We start from the raw sequence: 23,323 nt of genomic DNA, 5'->3' as shown, positions 1-23,323 counted from the left end.
CTATAACACAGCTTTTTCCATGAGTCATCTGTAAAATGGAATAATAATAATTCCTATTTCAGATAGTTCTTGGGAAGATTAAATAAAATAATGCATGCGGTGTGCCTGGCACAGGGAAGATGGGCTTTACGAATTCTGTTATTTATTATTGATCACAGAAGAAGTTGGCTGGGTCAAGCACCCTCTAATCTTGCCATGGTGAGGTGTGCTCCGCCCAGGCCTGCGCTGTTCATTTCTTGGCAGGAATGCCCCCCTGCAAGGGTCAGAGGAGAGCCAGGCTACTGCAGTTTGAATTCCAGATTTGCTACTTCCCAGCTGTGTGAAAGGGCCAGTTTCTTCACCCCGAAACTTCTTGGTACCCTCACTAATACAATGAATCATTCAAATTAGAAGCAATAAATCTACTTCATAGGGTTGTTATGAAGGAGTCCATAGGCTGATATTTGCAAGGTGTTTAGAAAAGTATCTAGGGTATTGAAAGTGCTGATTCACATTTGTTAGATAAAAAGATGGACAGACAGACAGCTGGGCTCCACTGTGTGAGGGGGCAGGGCCCGCTGTGTGGCAGTAGTGACAGGAAGCTGGAGGTGAGGCTGAGAAAAACAAGTCCCGAGCTCTTCCTCCCAGAAGGAAAAAGTGGCACCCGGTGGGAAATATTCAGGAGTTGCGGGGGCAACAGTGGTGCTCCAGCTCCAGCCTTTAGAAACGAGACAGGTGCCGGTGAGCCCAGGGTGGCATAGACACAAGCCTGTGCAGAAACTGGAAACTGGATTATCAGATGAGCTCTTAAGGCTCTGTTTGATGTAGTGCCGAGATGAATTCCTTAAACTTGACCTTAGGAAAACCTTTTTTTTTTTGAGACAGAATCTCACTTTGTTGCCCTGGCTAGAGTGAGTGCCGTGGCGTCAGCCTAGCTCACAGCAACCTCAAACTCCTGGGCTTAAGCGATCCTCCTGCCTCAGCCTCCCGAGTAGCTGGGACTACAGGCATGTGCCACCATGCCCGGCTAATTTTTTCTATATATATTTTAGTTGGCCAGCTAATTTGTTTCTATTTCTAGTAGAGACAGGGTCTCGCTCTTGCTCAGGCTGGTCTCGAACTCCTGACCTCGAGGGATCCACCCGCCTCGGCCTCCCAGAGTGCTAGGATTACAGGCGTGAGCCACCGCGCCCGGCCAGGAAAACCTTAAACATGATTTAAGAGATGGATAAAAGTGGTAAGATGAAAGCAATTTGAAAAGGAACACAAATTTTAGCTATCTGACTTTTCCTAAAGGGACTCTTTTGGTTTTGTTTGTTTTTAATATTTGAAGACTTCCAGGTGTATACCATTTGTCATTTAAGAAACAACAACAATAACCAAAAAAAAAAAACCTCAGCAGTGTTTACGTAGAAACCTACTATCCCTCCAGCTGAGCTTTTCGGTGAAATGAGGATTTTGCAATGGGAAAGTTTTACTTAATATCCCACCTCCAAATGTACGGTCACAGCAGTCCTATTTTTGAATCTATATCCTCCCTTGAATCTGGGAGGACACAACCGCATACCTTGGCCTAGGTCTCGGGCGTTCCCCATTCACCCAGCTCAAAAGGTGGGAGAGGGGCACCGTGTATGGGGGTTCAGACGGGGCTGTTACTCCAAAACCCCATCTCCCACTTTCCCGGCACACACGGTCCACCTACTGACCCATCTCCCGGCTCCTGTGGCCCACGGGCTGTGGTCTGGGGCTGCTGGTGGTAGAAGCTGCGGATGGGGATGGCTTTGGCAAGGTGGTGTGGCTGGCTTCGGCTGTGGTGACAGCCAGAACTTGCGTCAGAGTGACTGGCTGTGAGGTTGTCCCTGGAACGGAGGGTCTCTCATAAGCTTTTGTGGTCTCACCTGTAAGAAAATGGAATTAGACCCATGCCCACAAAACAGCCTTTTGGCTTCTACAGGACTAGAAATAAAATATATGTTTATTGAACACTAGCTATGAGCCAAGACCTGTGCTAGCCGCTGCGGAGGGTGACATCCAAATGAAGGGCCCACAGTTCTTGCCTAAAGGAATGTACTATATAAACTCAGAGCAATAAGCTAATCAACAAACCAAAGATTAAATAACAATAAAATAATTAAATGAAAGTTCAAAACTATGGCAACATAGAATATAGACAAGGCAGAACATGATTAATTGCTGAATTAATGGTTCATGGACTCTTTTTTTGTTTGTTTTTCTGTTTCAAGTAGTGTTGGCCTTGGAATAGAAGGTACTTTGGGAGCTTTCTATGATTTTTTCTTAGAGAATGCATTCTTGATATTCTAGTTTAGGTTGGTTCATGACTAGTCAACTAACTCCTCTGGGTCTCAGTTTCCTCATCTGTAAAATGGGGTAATGGAACTAAGTAGATGGTGAAGATCACCTAGATTCTACTTCTCAACTGTGCTCTTCGTCCACGGTTTTAAAGGCCTGTGTAGTTGCCTCCCTGTAAAGCTCATTTCACTTAGCTAGTGCCCTAATGCCCTAGTGCCCTAATGCCCATCTCGAAGGCTGAGAGCAAGGGAGTGGCTACTCAATGGCCTCGGGATCGTCTTGAGAACTGTGGGTCTGTGACAGAGGGAGACACGCAGCAGCCCCCAAAGTGAGCAGCTCCTCAGTCCCAGGAGGGAACAACCACCCACTGGTGCTTGTGCCTGCCGGGCTGCATTGGTGGCATGCCAGCTGCCATACGTGTGCGTCTGCATGAGCTTCCTGGGGCTGCTGTAACAAGCCACCACAAACTTGGTGGCTTAAAACAACAGAAACATATTCACTCACTGTTCTAGAGGCCAGAAGTCCAAAATCAATATCACTGGGCCAAAGTCAAGGTCTCAGCAGCACTGAGCTCCCTCTAGAGCGGAATCTGTTTCTCGCCTTTTGCAGTTTCTGCTGACTGCTGGCATTCCTTGGCTTGTGGCTGTGCTGCCTCAGTCTTCAGCCAGCACCCTCAATTCCTCTTCTGTTCCATCTTCCCATGACCTTCTCCTCTATGAGTGTGAAATAGTCTCCCTTTGCCTTCCTTTTAGAAACATGCATGTGATTGCACTTAGGACCCACCCAGATAATCCAGAATAATCTTCCCATCTCAAGATCCTTAATTTAATCACATTAGCAAAGCACCCCCACCAGTTGTTTTTGGTTTTGGTTTTTTTGCCATATAAGGAAACATTTACAGGTTCTAGGAATTAGGATGTGAATATCTTTTCAGGGGCATTTTGTAGCTTTCTATAGCATCCCAGCTCTAGCCTTAACTCTGCTTAGGATTCGTGCATTTTCTGCACAGGACAGCAGACCAAAGGGATGACATCTGAGATAAGAAGGTGCTTCTGTCTTCGTAGGAACCATCCAACTTCCTCTTTGACATTGCACGGAATCCTGGGAAAATCGCATGAGAACCACAGACCTGGCTCAGCCATGCAGACAAACGCATGGTGGGTTTGCCCGGCACTGGCACCTGCTCACCTCCCCACCCTGGCTCTGTCACCTTCTGTAGGAATCACAGCATTGACTGGGGAGAGCAGGGCAGCAAACAGCAGCCCTGGAATTGGGCTGGAATTCAGCCATTCCGTCTGCTCTTGCAGGGGTTAGTGGTCAAGGTAGGAAGCAGATCTCTCACTTGCCCCATTTCTTGCTAACGTTGGTTGCCTTTAAATCTGCCTGTGGACCGAGCCAGACAAATCACTAAAGAGCTGGCAGCAGCCTCAGGGCTTCAGCCAGTCTTCAAGTCATCCTCGGGCAAAACCGAATTTGCCTGATTTATGACAGTTCCATCACTTTAAGGGGATGGAGCTTTCCTAAGGAGTAGTCGAGAAGTTTCTAATTTCTCCAAAGTACTCCTCTGTCTTACCCTCCGGTAAATGCTACCAGGCATTAATGCCTCTTTAGGGAGATGCAGGCCCCAGTTTGATCTGCTTCATCTAGGGAAAAGCCATTTAACGGAATCACTTGTATATTTTATGAAATAGGATATAATTAATAATTTGGAGAGAGATTTGCAAATAAGCTGACAATACATTTTACTTGTAAATTATTCATTAAACTGCAATGTCCTCAAAATAAAACTACTTGGAAGTAGTGAACATTTTTGCCACCTTAAACGTGTACACTGGAGAACTGAATGATCTTTTTCTCACACCATTGGCTAATTCCAAGGCTCCTGATGACCTCAGCCTGCCTTTGCTAATATTGATTTGCTAGAGAGAGGTTAAATATCCCGAGGGCAGCCTCTGTCACTTGATTATAACACAGATGCTTTCAAGCGCATCATAAATTCAACCAGCGCAGCCCTGGGCTTCCATGGGCTTCCAAGGGCTTCCATAGGCTGTTGTTTTTGCCTGCTGTCCTTCAGGGATGAGAAGTGCCTTTAAGAGGGGAGATAGAGAAAAATCACCCCTCCTACCCCAAGCGCTCCCAATTCCTTACTGAACATAATGCCCTTGATTTGATCCAAAGTGAATTCTTCATGGAACCAGGTTCTTTTTGAGCAACTTGGAATAAAACCTGTAAAATAGTTTCTTTATACAATCTCAGATGCATGGAGGTGTGATCTTTTTTCAAAGATTTTCATGGGAAAGCATTTCAAAACTCCTCTTGGGCTGTGAACACAGTCTTCTTTTGGACACAGTCAAGAACAGCTCCAGACAGCCGCCTTCTCCACAGCAGGGGCGGGGCCTGGGACCTCCCTCCACCGGCTCCTCGGCTCCTCGCTGGAATCACAGTGGGGGTGTTAAAAGTGCAGAGATTCTGATTCACTCGACCTGGGGTGGGCCTGGGAAGTCGGAATTGAGAACCATAGCCAGGGCCGGGCTGGACTTGTGGCTGCACCTTCCCCGGCCTTGCTGCTAAAGCTTTCTGAGCCTGGCCCCCTTTGCTGTAAAATGGGGATTCCTGCTTGGCAGGGCCACTGTCACAATTAGAGATCATGTCTATAGGGGGCCTACCCAGTGCTTGGCACACAGCAGGTGTTCGAGAAGTGGTAGTAGCTGACATTTATCCTCCTGCTGTGCTTCCCTCTCCTGGCGAAGAACAGTGCTGTCAGCGAGGGCAGTGAAGGAGATTGAAGCCAGCGTAGCAGCAGTGCTCGGAGGTCAGAGTGGTGGGGAAGATTTGGTTGCCCCACCACTAACCTATTGCGTCCTGACTCAGGGTTATATACAAGGGCAGGAATCTCATATTCATTGAGCATCTACTGTGTGCCAGACACTGCGATGGCCTCTTTCACATACGCATTCACATCAGATGTTAACCACAGACCAGGAAGTCCACCTAGGTATTCCTCTTTTTAAGATAAGGAACAGGTTTTCCAAGAGGTCAAGAAATGTGTTGAAGGTCACACACACACAATAGGTAGCAGAGCCAAGGTTTGGGCCCATGTTTGTTTGATTCCAAATTCATGCTTTTTTCCACAAAAGGGAATAAAGTGGGAGGCAAGTCATGAGCAGCTTCAAGATTCCTGAATGTGGTTCCCATTAGAGGGTGGCCCAAGGTCTCTTGCGATCTCACCAAAGCCATTTTATTTTCAAGAGAGGGTGAGGGAGTGGCTTGGGTGGGTATAGGCAGGAGGGCAGGAGGTTCCTGGGAAGTTGAAGTTATTGCAATAAACTTTGGCTTCACTTTCTTCCAGCATGAGGGACTCAGCTCACAGCCAGGGATGGCAGTAGGGCGTTTTCCTGATGCCCTTGCTCAGCAACCTCCAATAAGACCTACTTTCCTGTCTCCTGATGAACATCTACACACCAACACTTACCTGTTTTTATTTAGCCCAGAGTGGCTCGTGGCTCTAGCCAAATAACAGCTGCCCAGGGGAACAAATTTAAATCTCAGGTAGTGTCTGTCCTCAGTGTGGTCTGCACCGGGCAAATCAAGGTGCTTTCTATTTTTCAGGTGAGACAATTTCCCATAGAAGAAGGTGGTTGTGCTGTCGGGGGCCACCCTAGACTGACCTACCTGTTGACTCACATTCTCAGAGAGACGAGGAAGCATCTTATGGGGGCACGCTGAGCCCTGAGCAACTGCTGGCCCTACATCTCTTCTGCTTCCTCCAGTTGTTAAAGGGATTTTATCGTTTAAGGAATAGCGGCAGCACCGGGGACACTCCTCTATGGTTCTTACTGGAATTTTTTATTTGAATTCACGAGAATTTACTCCATGGACTCCATGGTGGGATTGCACCTTTAAAGAAAGAGGTTCCTCTATCTTGAGGTTGGGTGAGACCCCAGGTATCCTTTTATGTTGCAATATTTATAATTTAGCTTGGGGTCTGGCACATGGGAAGTGCTTAATACATAGATACTGAATGAATGAATGAAGAATGAATGAGTGAACTTAATATTTCAGACTCTGATGACCATGCATGATCTCGAAATAAGGAGTTGACAGCAATGCCCAGTGATGTTGTCATCAAAAGTTGAGATGGGTTGGGAGAGGGGACAAGTGATACCAGCAATGTCTGGTGTTTAACTATGGCTCTTGCTGATTTATACATTTCTGTAGCAGCAAATTGTGAGGAAAGTGCCCTGGCCCACCCCCAATCCTCATGGATGTCAATGACTCAGGCATCTGAAACAAGTGCTTGCTGGGGCTTAATGGTGTTTGGAGTAGATAGTTCTGGAAATGGTCTCTGCTGTATAGGATGTAGAAACCACGCGGATTGTATATTCTAAGTCATCATTTGACTATGGTTTCTCTCCCCTTCACTCTTCTCCTCCCACCTTTACTTGCTTTAAGGTGATACAATCAGAATTTGAGTATTATGTGGGTCGGTTAGGACTATGCCCATGGGCAAATTACTAAACCTCTCCAGGGCTCAGCATCCCCATCTGGAACACGGGAAGATCCTGGCACTCTGCCCAGGGTGACTGTCGTGGAGGTGCCTGGCACAGAGCAAATGCTCTGTAGGTAGCTACAGTCACAGGAGGTTGTATGGGACTCTGCCTGTTGTCCGGATCCAGGCCCAAAGCTGAAGCCAGAGGGCCCAAGTGCCCCTTTCTAAACGAGGAGAGGTGCCACTGAACTTCCCACAGGTGAGGCCGTTCAAGTAGAACCTGCACAACCACCAGCACCCTCCTCACCCCGGGCCAGTGAGCAGAAGGAAAGGGCCAGAAGAATGGGAGATGTCAGTAGCCACCTTTCAGGAAGAGCAGCATCCAGGGAGAGAGGATATTTCCTCCCTTCCTTCATGCTTTGTCCTCTCCGAGCCAAGGGAAGGTGCTTCAAGAGAGTCAGACATCAAGATCGCAGGGGCCTGCGAGGAGGCAGACGGGCATCTCATTCCCCCACAATCTGTCCACAGACCCACCTCGCACACTGTAGGAGCGGAGCTTGTAGAGAGTTTTGGGGAAGTATTCTAGGAGTCTAGAAGTGCTCTTCCCCTCAGGGTAAAAAATAAGGGGTGCTTGATATTTTGTCCCTGAAGTTGGGGGCTTTACTTGAACATGGGGACTGCTTCTGCCCTAGGGATCTCTGAGAGGGGAGGGTGCGGCCTGTGTGGCCCAGGCCAGCAGGGCTCGGCAGCCACAGGTGAAGTGAATAGAAAGAGGACAGTGACCTCACTCCATCCAGCTCTCCCCAGACCCGAGAGGGGGCCAAAGAGGACCCAGCCAGTCCCATGGCTCTGTGTGAAGAGGCTGCTGGGGGCCCAAGGGTGAGTTACCTAACTTGGAGAAAGCAATGGGGGAATAGACTTCTGGCCCAACAAGAGGGAGCCAGGATACAGCTGAACACTGTCCCCTCGTGCCAGATGTCCACACACATCACCTGCTCAGAAATCATCCCGTGAGGATGTAGGGCTAAATGAAACAACAGAGAAGCCAGCCACTTAAGGAGACCTCTGCCACCCAGTCCTCTTCCCTGTGCCCATGCCAAAAAAGGACAGGTGATATCTCAGAAATGGTCCATGAGGCACCAGTACCCACTGCCAGTTTGTGGCTAGGGGTGGGGAACAGCTGTATCCTTGCAACTAAACAGCTCTAGACCACTGGACTCATTAAAAAGTCATTAGAGGTATAGTGGAGCAGTAATTGGGGAAAAAGACAGGAAACATTCCTTATTTGTATGGCAAGGCTCCTCAAATCGGGACTCTTCATATGCACTGATATTATATTAGCGTAAGAAAATCTAGGGTAATGATTTGGAGAGGGGTTTCAGACTGTCTGGATTTGATTCTCAAGTCTGTGACTTTCTAGCTGTTTGACAAAGGGTAAGTTACTTAACTTCTCTGCGCTGTACTTTCCTGAAACAATTAGGGCAACAGTGTGTACCGATGGTCATCTGGGGTAATCATAGGCAATGATCAGGTAAAGCTCCTGGAACAATGCCTGGCACACAGCAGATGCTCAAAAAATGCTAGCTTCTATTGCTATTTGTAAACCATGTTCACCTTAAGTATATGAAGAGAACCTGAACGGAGTCAGCTGCTAGCCCACCTGGAAGCAATGCAAAATCCCATTATAAAGCTACTCACAGCTTCTCTTTGTGCGGGAAGTCAAAGCACCTCCAAAGACACAATCATGTATAACACAGTTCTTGATTTAACACAGAAACCTAGAAAAAAGGTATTTTCTTGGCCTGAGGTCTGCCTGTACCTTCTTTTGTGGTTCACATGGAAGCTGGGTTGGCACAACCCCATAGACAGTGTATTCTTGGCCTGGGTTATTCAGATTAGCAGCTTGCTGTTATCACATAAGCCACATCATTCTCTTTGCTTCCCTGCATTTCATACCTAAGTAGATACAGCCTTTTTCCTTGTAGCTGCCAGAAAACATTTCCAGACAGAATGTCATGTCATCTTCTAAAGTAACAATATAATAAAATTCAAGGCAACAGTCACCCTGAATAAAAATGACACAAATATGGAGACAATCCTGGAATTGGAAAACAAAAAAATAAAGTCTTCACTCTTCAGCCCCAGCCCTCTGATCCCACTGATTTCTGTGCCCATGTTCCTGGCATCTGATAAAATAGTACCAAATCAGTGGAGCTTGACCAGTTAAGATGTTAATTTCTACACTATCTCCTAAAACACAATATTGCCTGTTTACCAACTCAGAAGGTTTAGATTAAATCACACGTGAACACTTGCCTGCTTTGGCAGCTGGGGTTTTAGACGATGAATATGTAAGAGCCGATGGGTAGGTTACACCCTTTTGGGGTTTACTTTCTGCAAAAAAGGAAAAAAAAAAAAGATTTATTTCTAGAGCTAGAGGTTTTAGATGGTTCTGTACTGATAAGTTGATTCCCTCCTTCCAATTTACTTCCCTTGAGTTCAATAAAATCAGTCTCCCTGATGCTGAATTGTCGAATACAATGAGAAAGTCAAGTGGCACTTTGTTTTCCCGTATAGCCTGTGTTTTATTAATATTGGAAGGGAAACAATCAAATCTCCATGTCTCAGAGTGGTTTAACATCAGCAATCCTGCTTTCACTCATGAAGATGTGGCAGGGAAGCTAAGGTTTTCATACACGCGGCTTGGAATGTTTAATTATGTCAGTAGATGAATGTGAAAACATTCCACGTGCTCTCCTTTTGGTTGACGGAGTGCTCTGGTCTTATGCCTCTCACTTTCACAGACCCTAAGGGATCCATTTGAATCTCGCGGTAGTTGAGAAACCTGAAAGTAGGTAAATAAGATCAGCCTTGAAAATAACCATTTGTTACTCACCCAGGGAGAGACACTTTAGATGCCAGGAAAGGAGGAGGGATGGTCATGCCTATCAGGGAGACAGTGGAGGCATAAAATAGAAAAGTGACCAGGCAATCTGGGAAGCAGTCACCAAGCCTGGTGCCACTGGAGAAGGCTGCCGCCTGCAAAAGTCTTTCTTCCGACCATGAAATGATGCCTGAAATTCCACCGTGTGAGTTTTGTTCCACAAACTGAAAGTGCTGCTGGAATGTCGCAAGCTCCCTGAAGGCAAGTAATTTGTTTGACTTGGTAACTTGAATTTCCAGTGCCTAAAGTGGTTATTTTCTGGCATGTACTAAAGTGCTCAGGAAATATGTATTTAGAGAAGGAATATCTTAATGGCTTTATCTCTGTTAAAATTCAAATACTCTTGGGAGTGGTATCCCCTATTAGCTGTTATTCTCATCTAATAATAAAAGCATTCCAGCTGTCAACCCGAGGGAATACTTTTACAGGCTGGGGGCCGTGGAGGAGGGGGTGGGCAGTATTGCATGGAGAACCTGGGGGTGTGGAAGGGGCTCTAGTCATCATCTCACCAACATCCTATCGGCACAAGGGACTGTAGGATCATGAAGCAGGCAGAATAATAGGGTCTCAGGAAGGACCAGAGATTGGGAGTAAGAAAATCTGGGTTTCTGTTTGTATTTTACCTTTAATTAACTGCCTCAATCTTTGAGGCTCTCATTTTATTTATTAAGAAAATACGAATAATGATAGGGCCCTACTTACTACACAAAGTTGTAGGGAATTAACGGAAAAAAAAAGTTAAAATGTTTTGGAACTATGTATCTCCATAGAAATGCAAACATTTATTCTGGTATTACCTATAAATGCCACTCAAAGTGTGGATGAGGTGAAATATTTGGGCTGACTCGTGCTACTTCACCTCGTTAAAATCACCTGGGGAAGAGAACTGGACATTCTGTCAAGACCCACGTCCAGGCCTGCTCTGAATAGACAATGATGGAGGTTATTTCAGACTCCGTGAGGGCCCCATATCCGTGGGGCACACTTTGTCCACAGGAAGCCATGCGGAGACATTGTCTCCCTCCATTTACTATTCTGCTCACATCCAAAACCCTGTGGTTCTTTCCGTTTCTATTCAGCAGGAAAATGAGCATGAGCTCAGTTTTCTGAAATGTGGATCAAAGAATAAACGGGCAGTGTTAGGGGGTCCCTCACCGACCTTTTGTCTCCCTGGACTTTCCAAAGACCTTGCTGACCAAAAATGCACGTCCCCTCCCGGCTCCCTTCTCAACCTGCCAAAGTGGATTAATTAAAGGAGCACAGGAATATGTGAAAATGAGAAATAAAAACCTAGAGAAAGGTCACAGAGGTGTCTGAGCCTTCGGAAGAGGATTCTACATGGTCCAGTTAAACTTGCTGGCTGTGAACCTCTGAATAACGGGGAGGGTTCATTGGCTGCCAGTCAGTGAATGTCCCTGTGCCACAGCACGCTCTCCTAACTCACCCTTTTGGAAGAGGCTTCTTAGCCATTGCAGAAGCGCCGATGTTTATTATCATTGGGAAAAAGTATTTTCGGTTAAATGTCACTATGTGCAATGAGGGGAGATGGAAGCTGGGATTTACAGGGAATAATCTCGGCAGATTGATTTTCATTTAAAAAACCCAAAACATCTCTACTGTCATGAAACTAATTATTTTAAACCTCTGTTGAGATTCTTGGATTGTATGCAGACTGAGCCCTTTAGGTTGAAATGCCCTTATTTAGGCAGGAGCTACTTGGTGAACATCTATGTGGAGATTATATTTCTCTCTATCTGAACATGTTTGTATTTTCATATGGACCTGTTTTGAATTCTCTATTGTAAGACAAAGACCCACAGTACAGCGGTTTATGCCCTTTCACGATCTGACAAAGAAACGAGTCTAATTTGAACCCTAGGTGTGCAGAATTCGGCAGGTGGAAGGAAATAGGGACTGCTCGAGAAGAATACTAAAAAGTCTGTTTGTAGTCTTGCTACAATTCTATCCATAGAGGATAGTAGGGGTTTGAGGCATGGGGTGCCTAGCGGTGCTAGAAAACCACCAAGATTGGAAGACCCACTACATTACGAGACATTTCTCTCTTTACTGCGTCAGTTGGCTTTCTATAGTTGGCTCTTTCTCAGGACAGTCCCAAAGCACCTAATCTTGTTGGGAGGCCAGGAAGCTTGACTTGAATCTAGTTTAAAATCCCATGGAAACTCCTTAGAGAAAATGGGAGATTGAGGTCCAGAGTAGGGTAGGTATAAGGTGAGCATAGAACATTGTGTTGTGTTCAAACACTAATGTGGAAATATCAAAAGCTTAAAAAACTCCACTGGCCAAGCCTGGAAAATTTGAGCACCGAAAAGGGTAATGATGATAATGGATTATAACATATTGTATTTTTAAAAACAATCCATGAGTCCATAGCACACTTAGAAAAATAGATGCAGGGGGTAGAGGAAGAAAACTCTGCCTTATATAAGAATACTAGCTAATAAATGTGGAAGAAATGACAATTGGAAACGTTACAATTTTGCAATTACTAATGTGATACTTGCTACAGTGAGGATCAGCAATTGGTGTTAAAATTACTGGGTGAAATTTGTTGGGGGAACAAGCTACTCAAGCTGTTTCAATGTACCGCTCTACAGATTGCTTATGAATTACAAGGTGTCTTTGCCGTGGGGAGAGATGGTAAACTATCCAAGTAATCAAATTTAGCATCACCAACAATTGGACAAATTGACATTTTATGCTTCTTGATAGGATTGTTGCAATATGACATAATGGATATGCTATGATACTATGTGTTCATGTCAAAAATATTTTAGCTGAATCCAATCATGAGGAAACAGACAAGCTTCTGGTCCAGGTTGTGGTATATAGTACTAGGCACCCAGCCTGGACTTCAAAGATGTCAGTGCCATTCATGACCAAAAAAGGTAGTGTGTAGGCTGGGCATGGTGGCTCATGCCTATAATCCTAGCACTCTGGGAGGCTGAGGTGGGCAGATTGTTTGAGCTCAGGAGTTCGAGACCAGCCTGAGCAAGAGCGAGAACCCATCTCTACTAAAAATAGAAAGAAACTAGCTGGACAACTAAAAATATATGGAAAAAATTAGCCAGGCATGGTGGCGCATGCCTATAGTCCCAGCTACTCGAGAGGCTGAGGCAGAAGGATTGCTTAAGCCCAGGAGTTTGAGGTTGCTGTGAGTTTGACGTTGACGCCACGGCACTCACTCTAGCCCAGGCCACAGAGCAAGACTCTGTCTCAAAAAAAAAAAAAAAAAAAAAAAGGTAGTGTGGTAGGGCTATTTCTAGATTAAAGGAGATTAAATAGACATGACAACTAAATGCAATGCTTGATCTTTGATTAGATTGTGGTTCTCCCCCAAAATAAGAAATTATTATAAAGAATATTTTAGGGATAATTGGATACAATTAAATAACTGTTTATTATATGATATTATTGTATCAATGTTAACTTTTTAGGTATGGTATTGGCATTGTTGTTATTTAGGGAAATGTTCTTGTTCTTCTTACAAGATGTGTACTAAAATATTTAGGTATAAAGTGTCATGATGCCTGCAGCTTATTTTCACATAGTTCAGAACAAAGTATAGATAAATGATAGATAAAAAATTAAAGCAAATGTAGCAAAATAGTAACAACTGGTGAATCTAGGTGAAGATAATATGGATATTCATTATACTATTCTCTTAATTTTTCGGTAAATTAAAAAAACTTTAAAATAAAAAAGTGGGTTGAGAAAATTCACAAAAATAGAAAAAATGCGAGGGTAGGTCATGATAGTACAAAGATACGTGATTATCTTTTCATTGTGAAATCACATTAATCATTAGCCCACTGACATCACATCTTTGAAAGGAGAGGGAAGAGTGAAGATAATTATCTATAAAATCTAGGTAGGGAGAACTGATTGAAAAGTGAAATAATTAATTAAATAACAATTTAGAACTCTAAAATAAAATTATAGCTCTCTCTAAGAGCATATGTCCCTATCTATTCATTTACCAGAAATCTCAAGAAATGAGGTTCTAGGCCGGGCACGGTGGCTCACGCCTGTAATTCTAGCACTTTGGGAGGCCGAGGCGGGTGGATCGCTTGAGCTCAGGAGTTCGAGACCAGCCTGAGCAAGAGCGAGACCCCCGTCTCTACTAAAAATAGAAACAAATTAGCTGGCCAACTAACATATATATAGAAAAAATTAGCCAGGCATGGTGGCGCATGCCTGTGGTCCCACCTACTCGGGAGGCTGAGGCGGTAGGATTGCTTAAGCCCAGGAGTTTGAGGTTGCTGTGAGCTAGGCTGACGCCACGGCACTCACTCTAGCCTGGGCAACAAAGTGAGACTCTGTCTCAAAAAAAAAAAAAAAAAAGAAATGAGGTTCTAGATATGAGGCGTATTTGTCCTAATTAAAGGACTAGCTCAAAAACTCAAGTTAGTAAATACAATTCACATAATTAAACATGTGATGGGACTTGCAGATAGCTGCAGTGTATGTAAAATGAGCAGTTAGAGGCTTTTAAATGTTTCCTGACTCCATAGTGATCTATCATGTAATTATAATTTATTGTTTCATAATCCTAATTATCAAAACTAATGGTTTAGATTTTTATGAAATGAGTTGGGCCATACACGAAAACTAACAGCACACGTAAGAGAGCACATGTGATCCTGGGGGGCCAGCCCAAGGGCCTTGACTAGCAGCGTTTCTCCTGCATGTGGTCCTACCTGAGACGATGAAGGATTCTCTCCACCGCGGCAGGGACAGCGACTGGACACCGTTGGAGTAACTCCCCTTATACCCGGACTGACCAGCCACTTTCCGAACAAGTATTTTCCCTCCTGAATTATCGAGCACGCCGCTATGAAGAGAAAAAAATAATTGTTGAAGAAAGAACAGAAATATTCTTTGACATGATCAACAGACTATCAAACTAGTCTCCATCTTTATTTAGACATATGAAAGCAGCGAGATTAAGAAGAGTTTACCTTGACCTGGGGCCCAACCCCCAAAACAGTGCCTCTATCACTGGGCCCTACACCTGAACTCCCAGGTCTTACAGGATCTGGTTGTTCTCTCAGTCAGGAATTTCTTTTTTTTTTGTTTTGAGACAGAGTCTCACTCTGTCACCTGGGCTAGAGTGCTGTGGCGTCGTCATAGCTCACTGCAACCTCAAACTCCTGGGCTCAAGTGATCCTCCTGCCTCAGCCTCCCCCATAGCTGGGACTACAGGCATGCGCCACCATGCCCGGCTAATTTTTCTATTTTTAGTAGATACAAGTCTTGCTCTTGCTCAGGCTGGTCTGGAACTCCTGATCTCAAGTGATCCTCTCACCTCGGCCTCGCAGAGCGCTAGGATTACAGGCGTGAGCCACTGTGGCCGGCCTCAGCCAGGAATTTCTGTTTGCCACCATGCCTCAGATTTCATTTCCTTGGTTTTCTCATTCTCACTAGTTCTTTTAAGTAAAACCTCTTTCTTGATTGACCATTTCCAGTTTGGTTTTGTGACATTGCAGAATGAATCCAGTTATTTCAAAGAGTGGTATGAAATTATTAAAAGTAAAAATCTCTTTTAATTGTGGGTCAGGGAAGGAAGATATTTGGCTGAATTAAACTCATTAAAAAGAGTCCTCAAAAGACTGAAAATCATTTCTTAAATTTCTAGGATTCTGCAAGGTTTTAGATTCTGACGGGATGGTGACTGGCATATGTCTGTCTTTCCTTCTATGTCAGGCAGGGGCTCCATCTGGTTCCTGAATAGCACTTTCTCGTCATTTCTTGCCCCATGGCTCCTTTGGGTATCTGTAATTTATGGTACGGAGGATTTAAAAAAAAAAAAAGATGTTGACTTGTTCCCATCAACACCCTTCCCTCCCTGCAGGAATGAGAGAGTTGCCATTTCCTGCCCTCCCACCTTCACGATGAGTCAACAACTTTCAACACTCAACTTCCCAATGGCCCAGAAGGAAAGAAAGTGGTAATAATACTCGACATGTAAAGCACTTAATTGCTTTAAAATCATTCTCAGTACAGTATCTGACTGAGTCCTCCCAGCAAACCTCTGAGCTGTGGCGTGGACGGAATGTGGCTATTCCCGGTCATTCCATCAAACAGGCTGTGAGACGTTGAGTGACTCACTCGACAGTTTGTAACCGGTGAATTGCAAGAGGGATCTGAACCCAGGTCTAACTGACCTACGTCATCCTGGGGTTGCTCCTCTTGCTTATGGCTACCTCTCAGGGTTCAAAAGCATGATGATGCCAACGCCTCCTCACCTCTGTCTCCACTGCCCCGTCTTCTCTGGGGGCTCTCCACAACCGAGTTACCTCATTTCTCCCAGCAGCAGGCATGCTGGTCTCAGCTCACCAGACACCCCACTCCATCCCCACCCCCACAGCTCTGGTCATGCTGCTGTCTCACTCCGGGAGACCTGGCTCCCAGCTCTGCCTGACCAGGCCTGTGCCGCTGTCAAGGGGCGGCCCAGTTTCTAGCACCTTCCCCACAGAGATTCTGACATGACTTTGCTACCCCCACCTCCCTTAGAATCTTGTTCTCATAACTTAGACTCTGATTTTGTTCTGTCTTGTAGTAGTTCCTAAAAATTTCTGGAGTTAATTTTGTCTTCCAACTAAATGGAAAAGTTTTTTATGGAAAGGACGGCGTGTCCTGTTTCCTTGTAAGAAGGTCTGTCAGTGGTATGTAGGTTCCACACGTACTGGCTTGTGAGAGCTGATTGTTAAGCTTTCAGGATTGTGTGAGCTGGTTGACTTGACATTGGTAGCTTGGAATCAACCATGAATCAACTGTGGGGAGCATTTACACCATGCGAATTGGCAAATCAGGCCCATCCCCTCCCCCTCTATTGGAGAACTGGTTGTGAAACATTCACCAGCACACCACTGGCTGAGGCTGAAAATTCTAATTATTTAAAAAAAAAAAAAATTGCCGCTATGGGGGAAATGGAAATAACCCTCAGCCTTTTCTTGTCTTCTGGAGACATTATTTGGTCTTTGGATTTACTGTGAACGGTTTTGGGGGAGCTGTGTGCACACGCATGTCTGAAGCACGGTAGCTTCCGCTCAGGGAGGGAAGCCCCTCTCCAACCCTCCCCTGCTCCCACTCACCCCCAGGCTGAGCTTCCCTCCACCTGTTTGCAGGGAACGGGGAGGGGATTCTCAAGGCGAACTGTGCAGCTGCCATCCCTTGTGAGGGCTGTGTGAGACTGAAAACCCCAACTTTGGGACAGGTAGAGATGGGGAACTCTTGTGTTCTCATGGGATTTTCCTGTTGGGGCAGAGAGTGAAGCCTTATCTCGTTGGGAGGTACCTAACTGGTGGACATGGATATTTCCAGGGCAGATCCTGGGAAGGTCAGTGGTCTGTAAACTTCAGAAGGTACCAGCTGTGTGAGGAAGCAGAATGCAAGGGAGACTCCACCGGTGCTGGAGATACTGCAGGAGGAGAGAGGCTGCAGCTCCATTTAGGAGCCAGACGGGGGCTCAGAGCCATGGTCATTTGGAGAGTTTATGTAAATGTGACCTCATTTGTATCACTCAGATGTAGGCACTTCATATATATTTTCTGGAAGAGCAAAACCAGTTCCACTTCTTTGCATTTCTCAGACACCCTACACGGTGCAGAGCATGGCCTTGATGTCCTCCTCCCTGACCCTGGTGCAGGTGACGGGGATCAGCTGAGGGTCAGTTCTTGGCTCAGAGAGAAGGGACAGCTCACCACCAGGTCAGGTCTGGAACAGCTGCTGTTCTGAGGGGGCGTCTGGTCAGAGATCCGAGTTGAAGAGTGCTCTGCACGGAGACGGTCTTCTCATTGCTCTGCCTCAGACAAATCTCTCCCCTCCCCCGGCACTCGGCCCCCTTTCAATACAGGCGTTAATTTGCGATAAGGCAGAGACAAAATATGATGCCTCAAATGTGTTCGTTATCCCTTTGGTTTGAAAGAATCAAGGGAATTGCTTGTAATAAGACCTCTGAGCATGATACAGTATGTGAATATTAAATCCTTTAATCTGTATTAATCTGAATTTCTAAACCTAAGCATACTCTCTGCAGTGTCCCAGTTCTGACTGTGGGGACTCGAGCAGGACATTGGCTGTAGGTCCCCAGTGAACTTTTTGCTCTTGTTCTCTGTGTCTTAAATCCTGCCTTCTGAAAACAGGCTGGCTCTCTTTGTGAAAAACAAAGCTGATAGCGTCCAAAATTCCTATCTGCTTTCCCTGAAGACTTCTATTCATCCTCCCCATGAATAGTGACACCTCTTTCCAAATAGTTTTTCCACTCTATCTGTCACTGGTCCAGGAAGCCATAATGGCACTCGGTTGCTCAAGCAGCACATCTTGTTAAAACATTCAAGCTCTTCTCCTCTGCCCCTCTACCTTCATCCATACTTTTTCCACCAAGTTCTTACACCCTAACCCAGACACTGGGATTGCAGAGGCCTGGCACTTCTTATTTTCACCCCAGGAGTGTGTCCTTCCACCATGAAGCCTTTGCCAACTATGAGTCCTCACTTGGTATACTAAGCAGTGCTGGGATTTGCTGCTGCTTGTGTAAATATGTCACCTGGGCTCAGGGCTGGAAGTCCTGGGACATGAGTTTTAACCCTCAATGTGCATCTAACTAGCAATTTAATTAACTTAATTAATGAAGAGAGGCCTCAGTTCCTCTTTAGCAAATGGGGACGCTATCGGCAGCCACATAGGGTTGAGATGATGCTAGAAGGAGAAAATCATAGCATAAGGGATCACTTGTCATTTTGATGACAATTTTGGTGAGGTCAGATTTACTCTTGTGGCTCTACTGTGTGCAGGAAACATGGAAGGGCAAGAGAGAGCCAGCAAATGCCAGAGGAAATAAGTGCCAATCATCTAGGCTCACCACTGGAAAAATGCAGGCAACTTTAAGACAGGCTCAGCCTCTACCGCAGATGTCACTGTCTACACAGACGCTGCAGTATCTACACAGACACAGACTGGAGAGTGCTGACGGCCTTGGTGGGCATGCATGTGTGTGTAAGTACGTGTGTGAGCATGCATGTGTGTGAAAATACGTGTGGGAGGCATGTTCATGTGTGGGGGAGCATGCACATGTGCACGTGTGCCTGTGTAGATTTGTATACCTCTTTCCTTTTTGCATGAAAATATTTTTCGTCCATGGTCCAGCATTAAGAAATAGCATTTGGTGTTGTTTTTCTTTAATGTTCCACTTCTTGTTTTTAATAGAGCTTGCGTAGTCCCAGTCCCATTGAAAAACCATTTAGCTCAGCACCCCTCTGCAGTAGTGAGAAAAAGAGTAGTATGGCCAATGAAATCTATTAGTGATTCTTAAACCTTATTTTATGCATAGTTTTTTTCCTTACTGCTTCCCTCAAATTTCAGAGAGTCTACTGACTAGACCTCTCGAAAAGAAATGAATTTTACATCTTCTCTCTCTCCAGTAGAGGTACAACTGAACAATCAACTGACTTATGTGCAAATGAAGAAAAGCAAAAAGATACCAGACCCCCAAATAATTTAGAAACTTCATGCAGCACCCAGTAGACAAGAATTGACTTGGGAGCCATGTCTCAAAGCTGTGCTAGGCAGCAGCTGGCAACACAGGCACTGCAGTCAGCTGGACTTGGGTTCCAGTCCCCTCTGATACTTTTTAATTATGTAGCTTTAGGAAAGCTCTTCAACCTATATTCCTTCATCTTTAAGATGTGCTTAATAGGAGTAGATACTGCATAGAGGAATTGTTGTCAGGATTAAATAAGGTAATGTAGGGAAAATGCTTGGTACATACACGTTAGCCTTATTAAGGCAAAGATATGGAGTCAACATACATTTGTATTTCGACTCCAAACTTAAGCAAAAGAGGTATGAGGATTCTGTGAAGGTCAGTTTTGCCTCTCCTCACTTAGGCAGTGACTTAGTCCAAAGCATACCACACCTCCTGTCCTCCTTCCTGGATCCCAGACCAGCAGCTGACCAAGTGGTATCCCCTGCCCCCCCTTCTTCTCACCTCTCCCATTCCCTTTTCTCCAGCCATCACCACAGCTGTGAAATTTCTTCCTCCAAATTTCTGGCCCTTCCTTGGTCATATCCCTATCATTTCTTGCCCACCACATACAGGTAGAAAAAAACGCTTTATATTGTCAAGAACTTTGGTCTCCCTGTCATGAGCATGAGAGAGTGGAATTCTCCTCCTGTCCCCATCAAGGCATAAAGAGGAGTCAATTGCCCTTTCTACGGAGTGCTATGAAAGGAGATGCAGCAGCATGCACGGCTTCTGGGTCTTCCTTCCAGGGTACGGTTGCCAGATAAAATGCAGGATGCTCAGTTAAATGTGTACATCTTTGTTTACTAAATATTGCACCCCTGCACGGGGGGCTGTCAACACCCTGACCACTAGTTATGAAGTAGCTCAGAGCGACTCACCTGTGCACGGCGGCGCCACACACGCTGGAGTAGGATGCGTAGACGTCAGTGCCATACACGTGGTATTTGGGGTCTTGGCATCCCGCCGGACATTTCACGATGAACTCAGGATTGATTATCTTCCCAGCTTTGACATCACAGTTGATCTGAGGCACATCTGGGAATACGATTAGGTCAAAATGACACCTTGGGTACCAGCTTTTTATGGGGGGACTCTGTTAGGTCATAATTGTTTATTTACTTAATCTCTAAAAGCCAGAGCCTGGGCTGACCCTGCCTCCCCTCTGTATAATGAAAGCAAAGATGTAATTAGGACATTCCCCAGACCAAAAGACAACAATGATCATCCATTGCATTTAACCTGCTGAGAGCAAAAACAAAAGGCTGATCCCTGGGCTGATTCGGACAATTAATTGAAAAAGAGAACTCTGGGAAAGACCCAACCTCCAGTGGCCAGAAATGTAATCTTGAGTCAATGGTAGGTGAGTACTGGTTTTTCCAGTGCTCTGTAGCTAGTCCAGGGAAAGAGAAAATCCCAGACAACTTTACAGGAGGAAGGAAAAACTGTTCCAGGAAGGGCAAGCAAGGGGTCCCACAGTCAGCCCGGTCAGAGTGACCTGGGCAAGGGTGGCTTGCTGGGTGAAGGCTCCACACTGGTGCCTGGTGGGATGATGGTGGCCTGGTAGGGCTGGGCCAGGTTAAGGAGGCTTGAGTGCTTGTATGCTGTGCAGGATGTGGGATGCAATGGAAGGTTTTTGGACAGGGGAGATACATAATAAAAGTGATCTTTTGCCTTTGTCCTAGGGGATCCTCTTGGCCTAGATCTTGGGTCACGATGGGAATGATCTTTTCTCTCTTCCCCAACACTTGCTGGAAATCTGGGAGCTCCCCTGCTGAGGTTCCAGGGAAGCCCGTTCATTCTTTCCTCCCTCCTTTGCGGCTTTGTTACTGCTCCTGCCAGGATAGCACTATCCAGTAGGCAAGTTCTGGAGCTGAAAGCTTGTCTGGGGATGAGGTGGGGTAGATGCTCAAGTGATAGTATCTATTATAAAAGGGGGCAGGGCTGCATCTTCCCTGCAAAGATTTTTCCTCCAAAACTCCTGAAGGAAAAGGTCCTCTGGAGGATACTATACTGGTGCCGTTCCATCTGGGAATGTATTCAGTTCTGGGCCCCATTCTCCAGAACGGACTCTCAAACACAAGCACAGTCCAAAGACTCAGGAGGAGTCCGGAAACTGCCAAATGGAAAGGACAGTTTGCAGGAAGGGGTCATTTGCTCACGAGAAGGCAAGAATTTGGAGGCAACTTGTGTTGTCTTCACAAGTAGGACTGTTGTGTGCTATGACACCAGAGGGCAGAGTTAAAACTTAAAGGGTAGACTTTCTATACGGGAAAATTTTGCCAAGAACTTTCTAGGAATTGAAGTTGCCCTGGAAGGAACGGGCTGCCTCAGGAAGCAGTGAGTGGGCTCGTGGTGGAAGTGCGCAAGCAGAGGCTGAGCGGTTGAAGAGGGGATTTTGACATGGGGTGGGAGGTAGAAATAAAACCCCTCCCTGTGCTAAGAGTCTGTGATTACACACACGGATCCAGGAGCTCTGCCAGGCCACCCACCCTCTAACTGGGTTACTGAGATGGTCTCAGAGCTGCTAATGGCTTCCAGCTGTATCCAAAAAGCATATTCTTCTTCTTCTTCTTCTTTTTTAACCCTTGTGTACCCGAATGAGCAGAGTTGCATTTCATTCAGGCTGGAGGGAGAGCTGAAGTCAGAATTCCTACTCTTTTCTTAAACACCCCTCCCAGACCATCTTTGCCACTCAGGGCTGGGCCAGCATGGAGCTTCTCCTGGGAACCACGAGGCTGAGTTTGATCACAGGCTTAAGCAATTTGTGGTTTGCATTAAGAAGTAGAGCACTGTGCTTAAAACAGTTTTGCGGTTTCATTCTCCCCACCAGAGGTTGCCTCCGCACCAGCTATTTCTTTTTACCTTTCATTCTTTTAAACTCAAGGCTGCATTTACTATTTTGTGTCTCAGAATATTGTTTTTAAAGGCAAATCTTGGTCTGAAGATGCCAGTATAGTTTCTCCTTAAATTAGTTAATTGTTTGATCCCTGGGTGTGACAGAATGTGTTCAACTCCCCTCCCTTCTGCAGATCACCGCCCCCCTCCCAAATGCATCTCCTCCCTTAGGTGTAAAGAAAATGAAAGATTTCTTTTTGGTTCTTAGTTCTTTGAAACAGGAGATGACAAGCTCTGTGAACTGGGATTAAATCTTGATGTGACTTTGGCACGCTGAGATTTGGGATCTTCTGTCAGGCCAACTAAATCTTTTGGGGCTGAGTAAATGAGGCTCTATCTGGAAGCTTATTGCATGAGTATTATACAATGACCAAGACTTCAGGGTGCACACAGTACGTGCGGTAGGATTTTCCATGAAATAGTTGGTTTAAAAGACACGGGAAAATTTCACGTGGGACTATTTTACTTCCTGCTAATCAATCCCCACCCCCACTCCCTTTTTAAAGGGGCATTTGTTTTTTGTTTGTTCATTTATTTTGTCTTTTTTTTTTTTTTTTTTTTTTTTTTACAAAACCCAGAGAAGTAACTTAAAAAAGATCTGCTTTATCTGCACCCAATTTTATCTGCAAAATTGGTCAATGAACTCATTAATTTTTCCCACAGGGGGAAAAAATTGAAATCAAGCACAAATGCTCACGCACTTTGGAAGCACAGGGAGCAATGGCAAAGTGTGGCTGAAGGTCAAATACTTGTTTAATTTGTACAGCAAATTAAGCTGGATAGAGTGGACTAATTAAATTTTGCAGGGTAATTGTGAAAATTATTAAAAAGTATAATGTCTATATCCAGCCAGGAAAAAGCAATCATTTGCATCGTTCTGGCAGCTCTTCTTTAAGTATATGGAAACTGTAGTTTATTACTTTACAGTATTCTCCTAGTTATTTGTGAGGCAGTCAGCTTGTTTGTCAAAGAACCTTCTACCTCTCCACTTAAGGCCCAAATGAAATGATTTATCTTTGCATTTCCTCTGGATGTTTTTGAACTATTCAATGCTTACAGCTTAGGTTTTCCTTTTTTCTCTTTTGTTGTTAAGGTTCATTTTCATATCTCCCTTCTCCCTTCTCTGGGTTTTATCCTAAAAGTACAGAAATCAGACTTC

At 45.1% G+C, this 23,323-nt stretch overlaps 2 protein-coding genes across 10 annotated transcripts in view; one reads left to right on the top strand and one right to left on the bottom strand.

Moving 5' to 3' along the window:
- Positions 1 to 23,323, top strand: part of FEZ2 (fasciculation and elongation protein zeta 2) — a 232,337-nt gene that overhangs the window by 54,787 nt on the left and 154,227 nt on the right. The gene's annotated exons all lie outside the window — the stretch shown is intronic.
- The window catches only part of VIT (vitrin), a 101,957-nt gene that overhangs the window by 37,848 nt on the left and 40,786 nt on the right, over positions 1 to 23,323 (bottom strand). For 5 of the 9 annotated variants that reach the window (XM_045549374.1, XM_045549375.1, XM_045549378.1 and 2 more), the window contains exons 4-7: positions 20,148 to 20,304; positions 14,441 to 14,574; positions 9,095 to 9,172; positions 1,686 to 1,877 (exon numbers count right to left, since the gene is read on the bottom strand). In XM_045549374.1, the coding sequence (XP_045405330.1) occupies positions 1,686 to 1,877; positions 9,095 to 9,172; positions 14,441 to 14,574; positions 20,148 to 20,304 (561 nt within the window). The remainder of the gene's footprint in view (positions 1 to 1,685; positions 1,878 to 9,094; positions 9,173 to 14,440; positions 14,575 to 20,147; positions 20,305 to 23,323) is intronic. The other 4 variants (XM_045549380.1, XM_045549381.1, XM_045549382.1 and 1 more) reach the window with 1 other exon arrangement.

Source organism: Lemur catta, chromosome 4 (assembly GCF_020740605.2).
Source record: "Lemur catta isolate mLemCat1 chromosome 4, mLemCat1.pri, whole genome shotgun sequence".
Lineage (NCBI taxonomy): Eukaryota > Metazoa > Chordata > Mammalia > Primates > Lemuridae > Lemur > Lemur catta.
The sequence above is the reverse complement of the archived record's forward strand: the minus strand, read 5'-3'. Positions and strand labels throughout refer to the sequence as shown.